This window comes from Hyalella azteca, unplaced genomic scaffold (assembly GCF_000764305.2).
Source record: "Hyalella azteca isolate HAZT.00-mixed unplaced genomic scaffold, Hazt_2.0.2 contig1749, whole genome shotgun sequence".
Taxonomy (NCBI): Eukaryota; Metazoa; Arthropoda; class Malacostraca; order Amphipoda; family Hyalellidae; genus Hyalella; species Hyalella azteca.
Genome location: NW_025932050.1, coordinates 687,360 through 703,132, shown reverse-complemented (window position 1 = coordinate 703,132; position 15,773 = coordinate 687,360). Strand labels below are relative to the sequence as shown.

The following is a 15,773-nucleotide window of genomic DNA, read 5'->3' as shown; positions in this document are numbered from 1 at the left end:
TTCACAATTCTATATATAGCATTCTATGTACAATTTTGTGACGACCGATGATGCTCTAATTTTTTGATAATTGATTTTTTTTTGCTGAGTGAGGTAAATGTTATCAAAATTCTTTGTTGTTAATCACTTTGGTATTATTGCAGATTAACTACATCCAAAAAAAAGGGTGTTTTTTTTTAATTATATGTTTTTTGGGGTGTAGATTACGAATCTGAAATCCATTTTTGGCGGTCGGCATCGGAAAACCGATTTTTTTCGCGACTTAACTAACATGGGGGTTACGTAACTTACGTTACCCACTCACCTTTATTTACTAACATGGGGGTTACGTAACTTACGTTACCCACTCACCTTTATTTACTAACATGGGATGATGGGGGTTACGTAACTTACGTTACCCACTCACCTTTATTTACTAACATGGGGGTTACGTAACTTACGTTACCCACTCACCTTTATATAAAGGGTCGGATTGTTCATCGAAATTTTACAAAAAGCTCTTAGGTTGGTTTGCAGTGCAACGGGTAAGTTTCATTCAAGATGTCGTGCGCTACGTGTGATCGGTATTATTGCAAAAAATCGGTTTTCTGATGCCGACCGCCAAAAATGGATTTCAGATTCGTAATCTACACCCCAAAAAACATATAATTAAAAAAAAAACACCCTTTTTTTTTGGATGTAGTTAATCTGCAATAATACCATCACTTTTTTTTGTTAACTGGAGCCATTGCTAACTCAGGTTCTACTGTAAATGCATATTTAATTTTAAGGGTGTCCCTTTTTACCCCAGGGGGTGTCCCGAGTAGCCCCACCGTGCGCGTGCGGAAATGGCTGCCATTTTTTTTGGAATGAGATAGGCAAATTCCGTCAATTACGTTTTCAAGCCAACACCTGGGTGCAACTTTTATGTAAGTAAAATTTTTAATACGGCAAATATTTTTTTGCTCCAGACCTTAGCAGAGGTACTTTTCCAAAATCGCACTTTTCACACTTTTTTTCAGCAATTTTTTAGAGATAGTAAATGTTTGATTTCTTGACTAGCTTTATACATGATAGATAGTAAAAATGTTGAAGTTTACGCCACTATTTTTAGTTTTGCAATATTTTGATTAGTTTAGCTGCTACAACATTTCTACGAAATGTTGGAGGCGCATCCCGATTTACCCCGCCTGTCCCTTGTTACCCCGTTTGACGGTAGTGAAGAATTTTAAGTGTGACTATCGTATATATATTATTGTGATATAATTAGTATACTATGTTCATATGATTTTTGTTATAAATATTTATCATTCGTAAGAACCTTGTTATCTTCAGCATTTTTATTGATTAGTTTTTTTTGTTTAAATTTCAGGAAATTTTAGGACTTGAACTCGAAACATTAAATAAGGAATAAAAGTAGAGTTTGAATTCCCTCGGAACACGAACAGGTGTTGGTTTGGATGACGATCATGAGCCGTATTTATGTGCTGATGCTTGGGCCTAGTTGGCTTTTAGAGGGAGCCCACAGCAATGATAATCTTGTGAAAACCTCTACTCTTAATCTGGTAATGGAGATAAAATACGATAAAACTGTTATTCTTCTATCGTGAAAGTAACCTAGTTTACAAAAACTGTGCTGAATAATTGATAATGAAATCTTTAATTCAATCAAGGATACCATGAGTTATGGTTGATCTATATAAGGTGGACCCATGAGGATTTCGGTTCCATCTTTCAGTGCAGCTTTCTTGTTACGTCACTGGGGGCGCTGCCGTGCACCACCAATTTTGGGCACCAACAAGGACTGAATTGAACGACTTGGATTTCTCCTGACATCCACCTATCAGCCGTGCACCACTCGGCTTTGTCCTCCTCGGGCCTTGCATAAAACCAGCCGTGCACCATCAGGCCGCGGATCGAATGTGACTTCCGGGTATTGTTAAATTATGTAATTTTATGTTCACCGAATCTGAGGTTAGGTTTCAGATAGCATAGTTCTGTTCCAAAATTTATCATCCTTCAACAAGTGGCCATTCGGTTCAACCTAGGGCTGGTTCCATGCACGCTTGCACGGCCTAGATATGATTGTCCAGTAGTGTTGAAGTTGAAGGCTACATTCCAAAAGGCAGGAATCATGATGGTCTATTACATCCAGGGCAATCCCAGCAATGGTGGTGTTTGGTAGGCAACACACGTCACTGAGATCGAGAAATGTAAGCAATCCCTTCATTCCCATGCCAGATTGGTTGACTGGTTTGATCGCATTTCGGTGATTGGTTAATGCCCGATTGCCCGTGATGTCACTGAGATCAGTGACATCACAGGCAAACTGCAAACTACATCCGCAAAAATGAGCTTCTTATGGGTCAATAGTCAATACTAATTCAATCATCAGGAACCATGCCATGAGTATTCCGCGGTGTCCAACTTCATTCGGTGTCCGCACTTGACCGACTACCTTCAGCGTCCGCGCTCAGTACTTGGTACTTGCACACTATGTTTAGGGCTGACTGCCGAGGCTCCACGGTTGAAGACGGACGTAAGTTACTGTGCTCTGTGCCTGTCTTCCCAGCTGTGCAAATCACAAATATATATAGTTGATATTGTTAATATAGATAGGTGTGTGGAGCAAAAGCTTAAGGCTAGAAGCTCCTTATCTCAAGGATGCCGTTGCATTGGCAGAAGCGGCCACATAACTGACGTAAGGGGGCAGTTTGTCAATGACGAACTGCTCTTCTGTGACCGTGACACCGCGTCATCAACGCTCCAGAGAACTTCTCATAAACAACCAAAGCATTCACAGGCCGACCCACAAAGCCAATCATTGCCAATTGCTGATAAAGATGGCCAGAGCCAAACAGCTCGATCTACATTTCCAAAACCTCTGACGTGCCAACATTAACATTAACTGACCAACTGCCATTGCCAGACCTGGAAGATGATATAGATATATTTTTTTGTTATAATAAATTCACTTGACCCAATTAAAATGGTGTGAAATTACAGGCTGTCCTATAAGCTTACAGTTACAGTCTACAGATACAGAAAAGTGCTATACACCACGGCTGCTGATATGAAGCTTGCAGTGGACAAGGTCGTTGTAAATGCACAATGGCATGTCCATGGATACTCCTACGGTAATATCACATTAATAATATGATAATGTATGGACTATGGATATGGTAATATATCAATAATGGAAAAACAAGTAAACAACGCAGAAAATGTATATTCTACATCTACATCATCTACAAAGGAAGAGGAGGAATTCAGAGTACTGTTAGTAATGAACAAGTACACTTTGCATGATTCAAACATTTTAAAATTGAATTTTATTTCAAGTGTCCCGGATTACCCCGTTCCCAGGGGTAATTCGGGACTCTTTTATTTTGCATCTGGCACCTTACAAATAGCATACAGAATTTTTTTTGGAGATGCCATTCAATAGCCCTTACAAAGAATTTTGAAATGAGCCCAAACTTGTTTATGAAATGTTTAATGGTAGGAAGTTATTACTGAAAAATGCTCAAAACCGTCCCTTATTACCCTGTTTGATGATACCCTAGTCACTCCGTACAGCCCTGAGCCCTAGAATTGCAACCCCCCCATCCTCGAGGTCAAGGTTGGAGCAGTACTGTGTGCCTGCTGGAGTGCTGGGGCTCTAAATGCCCGAGCACTTCCTCAAATCCCACTCTGAATATGACTCTACAGAAGTAAATAGAATAATTTAAAGTTACATGCCTACATGGTTGTGGCACCGCAAGATGATAAGTGACCATAAAAAATTTGAGATTTACACATCTGTTGTGTGTTGTGAAAAATTGTTAGATACATAAACAAGGGAGGAAGGGTTTCAATATAAAATTAGCTAGTATTTGAATAAAATGAATCTCTGCACAATAAAACTTCAATGCAAACTTCAATGCAAACAATAATTTTAACTATGGTTGGAATGCCAACACAGTAACATGAATGGTACTGGTGGGAAACTAGGAACTTGATGGTGTTCTTACTTTGTAACCCAATGCTAGCCCTGCTAGGCTGCTTGATTAGGAATAGGAATAAATTTTACATAAAATTAGGGAGGAGCTCGGAACCGCCTAGCTAGAGCGCTGCGCGAGACCGGCGCGGTATTTAAGGGAGAGCGCGGGCCGACCGCGAGTTCGAGTACCGTTCAGAGAGAACATTTTAACACGCCGTTTATCGCAAGTATCGTGAGCCTCGAGTACCGTTCAGAGAGAACATTTTAACACGCCGTGTCCTGCAACTAGTTGAACACCACGTATCGACGAAGATAGTTTCTGCAAGTTGCCTGAACTCCAGCGAAGAAAATACACCCCGATTGAGCGTCCAGCCTACTATAGCCGTATTATAAGACCGCCGACTGTCGTCGAGGAGACGTCCCCAGTAACCCTCGCCCAAAGAGCTTTGTCAAGAGCCGAAACTCACCAGTCTCACAGGCAGAGATCAGATGGATTCGCGGCATTTAAGCGGTGATGTACCCATGTTAAGTTGATAAGATATAGCGTTCTCATGTAGCCACCTGGTTCAGTCCTCACGATCTAATTACATTTAATTCCGTGTCTGTTAGTAACATTGTCAACATTTTGTTGTCTCATGACAGCTCGGTATAGGATAGGATTTTCTTTCGGGCAAGTAAGCCTGGGCTCTCGTTATTGTCACCGTGCCTAAATCTGTAACTAGGTGTAGGATATAGTGCTCCTTTTTAGTATATGAAGTTTGAGATAAATGTGTGTGTCTTTCTCCTTGTTGAATCGCACTGCCAGTAGTAGTAGAGAACTTTCTATGCGCCTCTTTGACCACTCGGATAACGTAAAATCCCATACAACCAACCTGACAGTTTAAAATGTTTTTTATGAGAAGAAAACTCTGCCGAGGACAAATTAAAAATTGATAGTTTGCCATGAGTTTTAAAGCGGACAGTTCAATAAATAGCGTGGACAAATATCGTACAACGATTATATGCAAATAGGAATAAAAGGACGACATCCATCATCGTCACAGTCTTGGAACAATTAACCAAATTTTTCCTCAATAAAACGAAATTTCCTTAACCAAGAATAGTCTCTAATCAAGCTCACACCTCCAGCCAGACCTGCCTTTATATTTCAAAGGCTATCTTAAATCATTCTTAACTCATGATCTTACCATCATTTCAGCAAACCTGCAGCTTATTTCTTTTAACTCAACTAACCTGACATGGGCACTGACCCAACTGGAAATTTAAGGTACAGAATAGGTGTACTACGAGTAATAATTGTCATGGAATTACACAGGAAAGCAGTTGCATGGATTTCACAAGAGATCTTGAACATTTTCACAGAAGTACTATGTTTTCCAAGACTCAATATATTAATGGATAACATCTCTATTCAGTCTAACGAGATTACTCTTGAGCACTTCAACTTGCTGGACAGTCTTTGTTGCTTGTGTGGGGCTAAGGCTGAAGCAATAGAGAATCTGCTCCTTTACTGTCTGCTCCATTGAGTTGCCTGGAACAATCTAGCTTGCTCACTTGCTTCACTCAATGTAAATCTTTTGCTCACAAATTTTATGGCAGGTGGCACCTTCTCCTGAGAGACAGAATACAATCATTGAGGCTGTTTCCAATTAACTTCTTTCTACTTACAAACTAATAGCTATTTAACTTCCTTTGAACTATGTACTTGATTATTTCATGCATTTGCTTGAGGATTATTATAAATGATTGTATTAAGGTAAATTTGCACACTTTGTATTTAAAGAATTTCATTGTTGACTGTTCTTGAGTATACTCCCACTAACATTCTGTGGAACTAATAAAAATCTGGTAATATGGTAGGTACTTATTATTCCCCTTGCACCTTTACAAGTGTAATCTGGTGTGCAGTCTGAGGCTTTCTACACAGCTCAAATTTTGTAATGACTGCTCCCTGTATGGAGTCCCTTTGTTTGCCTTCTACCTAACTGATGCTGCTACCTTTATCCATCAGAACCCTGCCCATACAAGACTTTTATTTTTATTCATTGCTTTCCGGTCATAAACTTTGTAAATTGGCAAATTTCGGCTCCAAGAAGCTCTCGGTTAAGTGGTGCAGGCTGGTCCTTCTGCCAGTGCAGTGACTTGTATGAAGTCAGAAATATGGCATGTTTTGAGTAGAACCTAACCTGGGGACATTCTGTCTGGAATATTTTGGAGTAACTGATGAGAGTGAGCTTCTACATATATCAACGTGGAGACCAGATTTTGTCTGATAATCTGATCTTGTGAACTATCGGCTTAATTACTAAGCCCAGTCTTCCTAAGATGTAATGTGAACTTACAAAAGGTGCCTAACTTGAACTTTTGTGTTCCAACAAAGTAAAAACTTGCATAAAATTTCCAGACCTAATGAACTATAATTGTTGAAGACTTTTGACATGAATAATAACATTGCTGGAAAATTTTGATCTAATAAACCATAATACATTTGAAAATCCTTGTTCTTGCAAATCATAATCTTATAAGAAACTTTTGCTTTCCTGCAAATTATTAACTCATTTAAAATAGGTAATTGTGATATTACAAATTTTTAAGTTTCTCTGCAGTGTCCTGATCTGCACATGCTATTTCTTTCCACCTAGGGGCTACATGGATACGTCTTCAAAGCTTCAAATTTGACAAAAACTAGAAGAAGAAGAAGACAAGAGCTCAAAACTAACTTAAGAAGTCTATTAATGTACAATTCACTTTGCATAAAATTTTGGGAGTGGAAGCTGCGATGATGATGCGAAAAAGAGAATTTTTCATTTTTTAACTGTAAATTTTAAAGCCATGCAGGCTCCGAGAACTGTAGATAGGTGTGCTAAAATGTAGATACCGTACAGCATATATCCAATATCCATATTTATTTGATATCCATAATATTATTTATATTAGTTCATAGAATTTTAAATTAATGTGTCATGATGTTATATGATGAGCAACTGCTCTTGCCTGAATATTTTGTCATGTCATGTTTAAAATTGTCCTGTCTACATTGTCTGCTTGTTACACTGAGCCATGATGTCCACTCTGGCATGTAAAACCTATATATTTACTGTTCAATCTGCAAGTAGAGCTTTCCCACAATGAGAGCTTAATGTGGTTTTGTATTTTTGTTGTAAATAAACAACAAAATATACATATTTGTTAATGTTATGAAGCAGTCATCGATATTAAAAGGCCCAACTCCAATCCCTACAGATAACTATAAATGTTGAATCTCAACCATTCTAGTTTTCAATCAGTTCAATAATCCATAGCTACAATATTTGTGAGAATGAAGTCACTCAAGCTAAAATTAATTGCAGAAGAAACTAGCAATAGTTCAACTGACAATAAAATATATTCTGGATTACCTTCAGGTGAGTGAGTACTGTATTATGTGTGACTTTGTGAGTTTGGCATTGCTGCCTCAAAAATCTTTAGAAATTACAGATTTTTTCTGATTCTCAGTATTTATATTTGTTTGTTTAGTTTGTTAAAGAGTTTCTTTTGATGTGATTTTCCTTATGTATTACAAATATTTCCACTTATTTTCAAGGTTATCCATAATTAATAATAAAAACCAGTGCTTACAGTACGCATGCAGTTGAGAAGATATTTTTTCACCAATTTTGATTGTTATGATCCTTACATTTTATCAGGCTAAAGTATAAAATCTTATGATATTTTGACAAGATCCCAATTAAACCGTTAAGTTTAAAAAAATTCGTACCTAGGTGCCAATACCCATTCCAGAGTAGAATTATATATAGGTACTCCTATACTATATTATAGAGTAGAGCTGCAAAACTTTCACTTAATGATTTTTCCTTGTTTATCCAAGATTTTGAAACGCAGGTGGTGTCTGCAAGCAACCACCGACTTGTGTTATGCCACCCTGACACAGCCCATGATGTGGGTGTAACGTGTCAACAGCCCGTTGTTGTAAGGCTGCTCAATGTTGAGTATGAAGATAGTGAACTTCATCCTCAGTATGCAGCTCCCTGCTTTGTTGTTTGGTGCCTGAAGTCTCTACCCAAGAACAATGCCTTCATTTATGAACAAGGTTTGTAAATACTGGACTATAATTTTACTCAGATTCAAGTTTAATCATCTTTCTTTATTGTTGCTGCAAGTTTTCATGTAGAATGTGTTCATTTCTTGAAAATATTTCTTAGTAGCCTGATAAATTGAAAGTTAGTTACTCCAAAATTATAAAAATGTTATTGAACTCAACTTACTTTACTCAATTTATTCAGGATGTGTGTTGATTATACAAAACAATTATTCTTGCCTTCTAACATTCAATAAACAAAGGATTCCTTCAAGCTGCCACACTCCTTGGGTTCATCTTGGTTTTTTTCTTCAGGTCTGTGGAAACATCTTCTGCCATCAACAGTCTCCAGAGCCACTGTACTTAGTTCTTTGAGTGAGGCTCGCATTACCCTTCAGTCTATAAAGAATCTAATTCCTGCAGAAAGCATAACATTGATGCCTAACTACCATTATGATATTGGTGAGTTTTGTAGAAGAAAACTACCTATAATTTGTGAGAAATACGTACTACTCAGAATGTTATAGTGAACGTTTGAAAGTTTTTTATACTTCAGTTATCATAGAAAAAACATGTGTATAAAATTGAGTGTGTAATTTTGCTTACCTGCTCCAGGTCCTTCAATTTTCATGTGTGAGTGTCACATCAAGCACACCATGAAACCCAGATCTTCTCCATGGATTGGCCATCCATTCCTATTCACGAAATCTTCCAAACTTCAATTAAGAACACACATTCATTTCACCATTACTGCAATCTCTGCTGCTCCAAATAATTGTCAACATTCATATTATACTTTGAAAGATAATGGCATTTACTCTCCTGTAAAAGAACATGAAGATAAAGTTGACAAATTTGACTTTTTCAATGCCGATAGTTACTTTGAAGGGTTTAAATCTGAGAGTGAATATCAAACAAGTCCTGCAAATGACACCGACACTCAACCATCATCTTGTGTTAGCAGGACTAATGCACAAGATGTAACTGGTGAAAGTGCTTTGCTTTCTCCTGAGATTAAAACTTGTACCTCCATTGCTGATGTGTCCCATGATTTGATGGTGCCTTATACTCCTAACATATTTGATTCACGAGAGAAACTTGAACCAATTGGATCACCCAAATGCCTGTTTAAAAAAGATTCTCCTGAAAGTACGCAGTCAACTTCTGAAGTTTTTGTGCACAGCATTTCACAGTCTTTTAGTATGCAAGAGTCTCCAGCCCCTGCAAAAATACTTGAAAGTGAAGATTTAACTTATTTCTACTTAACTGAAGGAACAAAACTTAATTTTGAATATCTTAATCCCCTGGATTGTGTGAAGAAAGTTGAAAAATGTGAAGATGAGCTGCTCTACTACTACCCAACTCCTCCATATAGGCTTCTTCTAGAAAAGGTCTCAGCTTGCCTTTATTTGCTAGGGAGATTTGGTGAGTATAAATGTTGACATGATTATGAATAAGACAGCTCTTTTCGTCATAATATTGTTCTCTGGGAAATTTCATCAATTAATTATGACATCAATTCTATGTTTGAAAATTTTGTAATAATAATTTTAGAGGTATGTTCAATTTTTGCATTTTAATCATATCAGTGTTTTTTATGCAGTTGTTCATTGTTTATATTTTGGAAGAATCTTTTTCCTCTTGAAATTTGTTATAATGAACCTGAGCAGTAAGTTAAGGCTATTTAATGTCTAATGTCATTGCTCAATATTTAGATCCATATGTATATTGCAGGAAGAGATCCTTGTCTCACAGCCAAGTGTGGTGTGGTGCTGCACGGTACATATATTAAAGAGCATGCATTGATGGCTGAACATGTCGCTCATGAGCTGCAGTTAACCTTTATTAAAGCCTGGTGCAACTTCACCAATAGCACAGAAGTCAATAAATTGTATGAAGAGGCAAGAAAAAAGTAAGTATTGATTTAAGTATTCCTCGTTTTCCTATAGGTATGTGGAGAGTGAATTTTCACTGTGCATATTAATTCTCTTGTTAGTTAGTACTGCTATTGAAGGTGACCACTCAGTTTTCGCCTCATATTTGAAATCAATTACTTCATCAAATTATGAGAAAACTTTGAGCTGAGAAAATAATAAGGTGAAATAATTTTAAGATACTGAATGATAATAATTTTTTATTTCTCTTAATATTACGTTTTCATTGGAAACACTCGTACACAATTTGATGTCTAAACAAGGTGTAAAAAAATTAGATCTGTACTCACTGCAGTGAGAGACAGAGAGCGCATTTTCTCACGTCCGTCCGTCCGTCACGGACGGACGGACATGACGAGCACAATAGCGCATTTTTTTCCATTAATGAGAAAATGCGCTAAAAATGCTCTCAGTCTGAACTGATGTGACATTTTCAAAGAATATCGAGTTTGAAAACAATATTTTGTAGTCATAAGTCCACCTTTGATTGACGCACATTTGTGATGCTTGCCTATCGTGACGAGTTTCAGTGTATTCCATATATTGTTGTTGGAGCTTGTTGTAATCCGTTTCATTGTGTGCACAGAAGTCCTTCACTAGTGCTGGTCCAAGTTGCTGATTTGCAGCTAAGAGACATGGTAGATGGTAAACCCAACACTGCTGTCCCAAACCTGCTCAATGCCCTTCAAACTCTGAAGGTGATGTACATCTTTCATTTAGTCTTTCAAACTTGCGTTACAATTTGAAGAAGGCAGTTGATACTCAGTGTGCCTTGTCTGATTTGCCGGTTTGGGTATCGCATTGGATTTTAATTTTCTCTATAGGTTGATGAACATTCTGAATGTAAAGGTAATACTGATATGATAGCTACAAAATAATTTCGAAATTTTCTACATTGTGACAGTACTGCCTGCTGGCCAATTTTTTTTTTTTTGCTGAAAAACTACTTGCATCGAACAGAGTTTCAGGTTTTCAAACGCTGTAATATTGAGCTGCAAAATTTCGTTCTCATTAACATGAATAATTAGAGCTGCCATCTCTGCTGAGTGCTGACACAATCAAAGCCAACTCTTCACTATTTCAGGATTCGGGATGTGCAGTAGTGACTGTCTGCACTTGCAATAAAATTGAAAGATTAAGCAGCAAAGTGCTCAAGTATCTTGGATACACTGTCTTCAATAGCCTGCCTGACGCTCAGCTCCGTGAAGCCATCATACGCGACTGTCTCATTAAGGAGCATGGCTATCATCTTGGCTCCAAGGTTGACGTTATTGAGGATCCCTGCAACAATTCTTCGTCACAAGCGGGCGAAGCTGATATTGAACAACAACTAATTAAAATATTAACCAGAATCGGCAGGGTTCCATTGAGAAAAACATCACAAAGTTCAAATGAATCAAATGGCATGGAAAACGTAACTTCGGCCGAGAAGGAAGCACAAGGGGCTTCCACGTCTAGGAAAACTTTCACAGCTGAGGAAGTGGCTGCATTGGCAACAGCCACGGATTATTGCAACGCTCTGGAGGTGCTGGAGGTGATCCACCAGCAACTGGTGAGTGACTCGGAACTATCTGTTGTTTAGATGATCTAAACCATCAATATGTTATATAGTCTCGCCCCGTTCCATAGTATCTATTACTTTGTATCTTCTTGTCCCACAGTACCCATCTGTTCTACATTATCCAACTGTTTTGTAGTACCCACCATTTACAGATTTTAGACTTTCTAATTCCTAATTACCTAATTATTCATAAGGATCCAATTATTCCATCTATACGCGTGTGATTAGTGACCAGAGAATTCGTTGATTTAAATTATCAGAGATAAATGAATGTTTGTTGCATTCGAAACGTCGTTAATAAACTAAAACTACTTCCTGATATGACTTTTGATCTACCAACGTCATCTGAAGAATTGTCCGTATCTCTGATAATTTGAATCAACAAATTCTCTTTTCACTGATCGCACGCGTATAAATCAGCAAATACTGCCATCCAAAACCAATTATTCCATCATAAACATCTGTTTCTTAGTCCCCGCACTACCGTAATGTTTCTTGCTTCAGATGGATGATGGACGCATCAGCGGGCGTCTGCCACAGAACTTCGTGCCGCACAACATCCGCATCAACGGTCGCGGTTTCGTACCGCCCACGCGCTGGTCTGACATCTCGGGTTACGATACATTGAAACAACTCTTCCAGGTGATAGCTGTGGTGGAAACTGCAGGCTTTGTTTTAGCTGAAAGCAGTGTTTTATATTGGCAACTAAAGTTCATCTTCTAATAAATGGATTAGAAAAATTTAAAATTGACATTTAGATATCATTAATGGCACTGATCATAAAATAATCTAAATTTTTGCATCATGCCTCAACTCATCTACTGTTTGAGGCAACGTTATGCTGTGTTTTGAAAATGATTAATAGGCGTTAATGGAAGATATTGTTATTTATTCATTTTCATGACAGTTTTAATGTATAGTTGCTAATTTACTCGCAGCAAATGGTCCGCGACTACCGAGAAGACCCTGAACTGAACCCTCTGCAGGGGCTAATACTTTATGGCCCGCCGGGCTGTAGTAAGACCCTATTTGTGAGGGCCCTTGTAACCGAAACCTGCTTCACGCACTTCCAAATTTACGTAAGTTGTCAGTCACTACTTGTGGACAGTCGTAGTGTAGTTATCACTACTACCTAGTGCTAGTTGCTTGTAACTTAACTTACTATCCCCAACTTATTCTTAACTTATCCTTAGCTTATCCTGACGTGCTAGTTGGTTGTCACTTTACTCATCTTTTCTCGTGGTAGTTGGCTGTCATTTTACTCATTCTTTGACGTTTTAAATTTAGCTTCAAGCTTTTTCCTTCTGCTCCTCCTACTTTCTTGGGATTGCAGAAATTTTTTCTTTGCTCCTCCTTCGTCCTTGAGCTCGCAGGAGATTTTTCATCACATCTTCACTTCCTTGAGCCTTTAGGAATTTTTTATTTGCTCCTCCTTCTTCCTTGAACTTGCAGGAGATTTTTCTTTGCTCCTCCCACTTCCTTAATCCTGCTTTTTTATTTATGTTTGCTCCTCCTATTTTCTTTCTGCTACTTTGCACATCCCATCTCCTCGTTCTCGTAAAGATAGCCATTAGCTGCTCCTGCTTAATCGGGCTCGTTGGAGTTGTCTCTCTTCTCAATTCTTCTCCGCTCGTTAAAGTTGTCTCATTTTTGTTTCCTAACTTCTATCCTACCTCCTGTAATTCCTCATGTTCTTAGAACGTAATTCCGCTGCTCCTACCTCTTCGTTCTCTTGGGTGCCATTTTGCTGCTGTGACCTTCCTTGTAATTGGATGTCATTTTGCTGCTTCGACCTTCCTTGTAATTGGATGTCATTTTGCTGCTTCGCCCTTCCTTGTTATTGGATGTCATTTTGCTGCTGTGACCTTCCTTGTAATTGGATGTCATTTTGCTGCTTCGACCTTCTCGTGTTGTTTGGTTGTAGTTTTGATTGTTCATGTGTTTCAGAAATTAAACTAAGTTATCCTATGCAGGGCTCGGTTATCTTATCGAAGTACGTGGGCGAGACGGAGCAGAATTTGCGCAGCATTGTGATGCGCGCCAAGGCGTCGGCGCCTTCAATCGTCTTCATAGACGAGCTCGAGAGCCTGTGTGGCGACCGCGGCCGAGCTGAAGGTGGCGCTCACGTGGCGCTACTACTCGACCTCATGCGCAGCTGCGCTCCCACCCCTGACGACCCCCGCACCAGCGTGCTCTTCGTCGGCGCCACCAACATGCCCAGTCTTATTGATGAGGTCACTAGCACTGCAGGCTTTTATTGGGTTTCCCTTCAAAAATATGACATTTATAATTAATACGGTTATAAATTAGTAATAAAGGAATTTTTTCCGTTAAGCAAGATTGCTCAACAGTTTTGCCTATAGATTCCACGTAGAAGCTTGAATTCATCAACAGAGTTGCTTTTGTTTGCAGGGGCTGCTGCAAGCGGGGTACCTGACGCGGGTGGTGGAGGTGGGGCTGCCGAGCTGTGCTTCGCGCTGTGCTCTGTGGCAGAGAATACTGAAGGGGAAGCCCTGCGACCCTTGCATCAACGTAGCTCGTCTCTGTCAGCTGACTCGAGGCTTCTCTGGCGCTGAGGTCAGTATTGCATCGACGTAGCTCGACTCTGTCAGCTGACTCAAGGCTTCTCTGGCGCTGAGGTCAGTATTGCATCGACGTAGCTCGACTCTGTCAGCTGACTCAAGGCTTCTCTGGCGCTGAGGTCAGTATGCATCGACGTAGCCTGACTATGTCCACTGACTCGATGCAATGGCGCTGAGGCCATGCGAGACTAATACGGGCTTTTACCAACATTCATTGTCAGTTGATTCATTTGACAGGCAACTCAAGCAATATTGATTTTGTATAATTTCTATGCCACGAATTGTTAAAAGCTTTTTATGAATATGCTAAAGTGAACACCTTTGTCCAACACGATGAACAGAACACTTCAGCACGGCATGCAATAATACTGATGTTATGAAATTTGTTGCCTAATGACTGGTGTTAAATGGCGTTGATGATTCAATCGTTTAAAATCTATAGATATGTAAACGACAAAGTCAGTTCTATGGTGAGATTTCGAAGTCAATTAACGTTCACTGAAATTGTAACCCTTCGATTACTTCAGTTTGGAAATGCAGTTTATTGTAATACCTGCCATTTTCTTGCTTATTTTGTCAATATGAATATACCTCATGCCACATCAATCTGAGCGTGCAGCCTGCCATGAAGCTAGATATTTCAATGAATAAAATTGACAACACATTTTTTTGTAGATTATTCTGTGCTTTAATCCTTGAAACAGCACATAGAAATGTGGAGCTATAAAACGTCTTATTTTGTCTTTTATTCGTGAGAAAAGATATAAAATTTTTCCTCTCATTGTCTGGCAACTCCATTATCGATCCACAAACATTTATCTATAGCTTCAAATTAATTGATGCAAAAATTGAGATTAATTGATTTATTGATTGAAATAATATTTTTTCAGCTCGAAAATAATTGATTCATGGCTTCAAATATATTGACTCGCAGCTTAAAATAAACTTATTTATAGCTTTAAATTAATCGATCTTCAGCTCGAAAATAATTGATTCATTGTTTCAAATAAATTGACTAGCAGCTTAAATTAACCGATTTATAGCTTGAAATTAATTGAATAATAAACTGAAGATACTGTATTGCCAGGTGTTCGGCGTGTATCAGACAGCGGCGACCGACCTGTGGCGCAGAAGCAAGGCATCGGGGGAACGCCCTCGGGTGACGCAGCGGCTGCTGGAGGAGTTCATAGGACGCTCCTCCCCCAGCACCTCCACCTCTTGCCTGGCATCCATAGCTGCCTTTACTGCATCCAGACCTGGCGCCTTTATTGCGAACTGATGCCCTTTTGTCATGATAGTGAAATGAACATCATAATTGGATGAACCAAGTATTGCGTGATTGCAATACTTTTACGACTATTTTTTTTCTATCAAAATAATTAACATATTAATTAAAATAATTTCCCGTTCCACCAATACGAATCCATCAGTCTACACAGTGAATCCATGCATCATTTCCCTGGTACGCCTCATCCACCGACTTTAATTTCATGTTACATTAATTTCATGTGACTGTGATATTGCTGCCCATGTGTTTGTTGAGGTGCAGCTCCTGTTGCTTTGTTGTGTTGTTCTTTCTTCCTGTAAAAGTTGTTCTTTTCCGTATTGATTATCATTTGATCCTCGCAGGAGGGCATGTAAACCTTTTGCTGTCTGA

The 15,773-nt window shown here is 38.8% G+C and overlaps 1 protein-coding gene across 1 annotated transcript; it reads left to right on the top strand.

The window, feature by feature from the left end:
- Positions 1-7,309: 7,309 nt before the first annotated feature.
- On the top strand, positions 7,310-15,717 carry LOC108672260 (transitional endoplasmic reticulum ATPase). Its single transcript, XM_018159902.1, has 12 exons — positions 7,310-7,365; positions 7,844-8,051; positions 8,355-8,501; positions 8,655-9,464; positions 9,774-9,951; positions 10,560-10,671; positions 11,058-11,525; positions 12,039-12,176; positions 12,473-12,613; positions 13,508-13,768; positions 13,947-14,111; positions 15,204-15,717. Exons 3-12 carry the CDS (start codon positions 8,477-8,479, stop codon positions 15,393-15,395), a joined length of 2,490 nt encoding a protein of 829 aa, XP_018015391.1. The 5' UTR covers positions 7,310-7,365; positions 7,844-8,051; positions 8,355-8,476; the 3' UTR covers positions 15,396-15,717.
- The last annotated feature ends 56 nt before the right edge of the window (positions 15,718-15,773 follow it).

Coding starts and splice junctions, on each gene's coding strand:
- LOC108672260 (XM_018159902.1), top strand. CDS start 8,477: ATGCCTAACTACCATTATGATATTG. Junction 9,952..10,559: donor TATGAAGAGGCAAGAAAAAA/GTAAGTATTGAT, acceptor TTGTGTGCACAG/AAGTCCTTCACTAGTGCTGG. Junction 14,112..15,203: donor GAGGCTTCTCTGGCGCTGAG/GTCAGTATTGCA, acceptor CTGTATTGCCAG/GTGTTCGGCGTGTATCAGAC.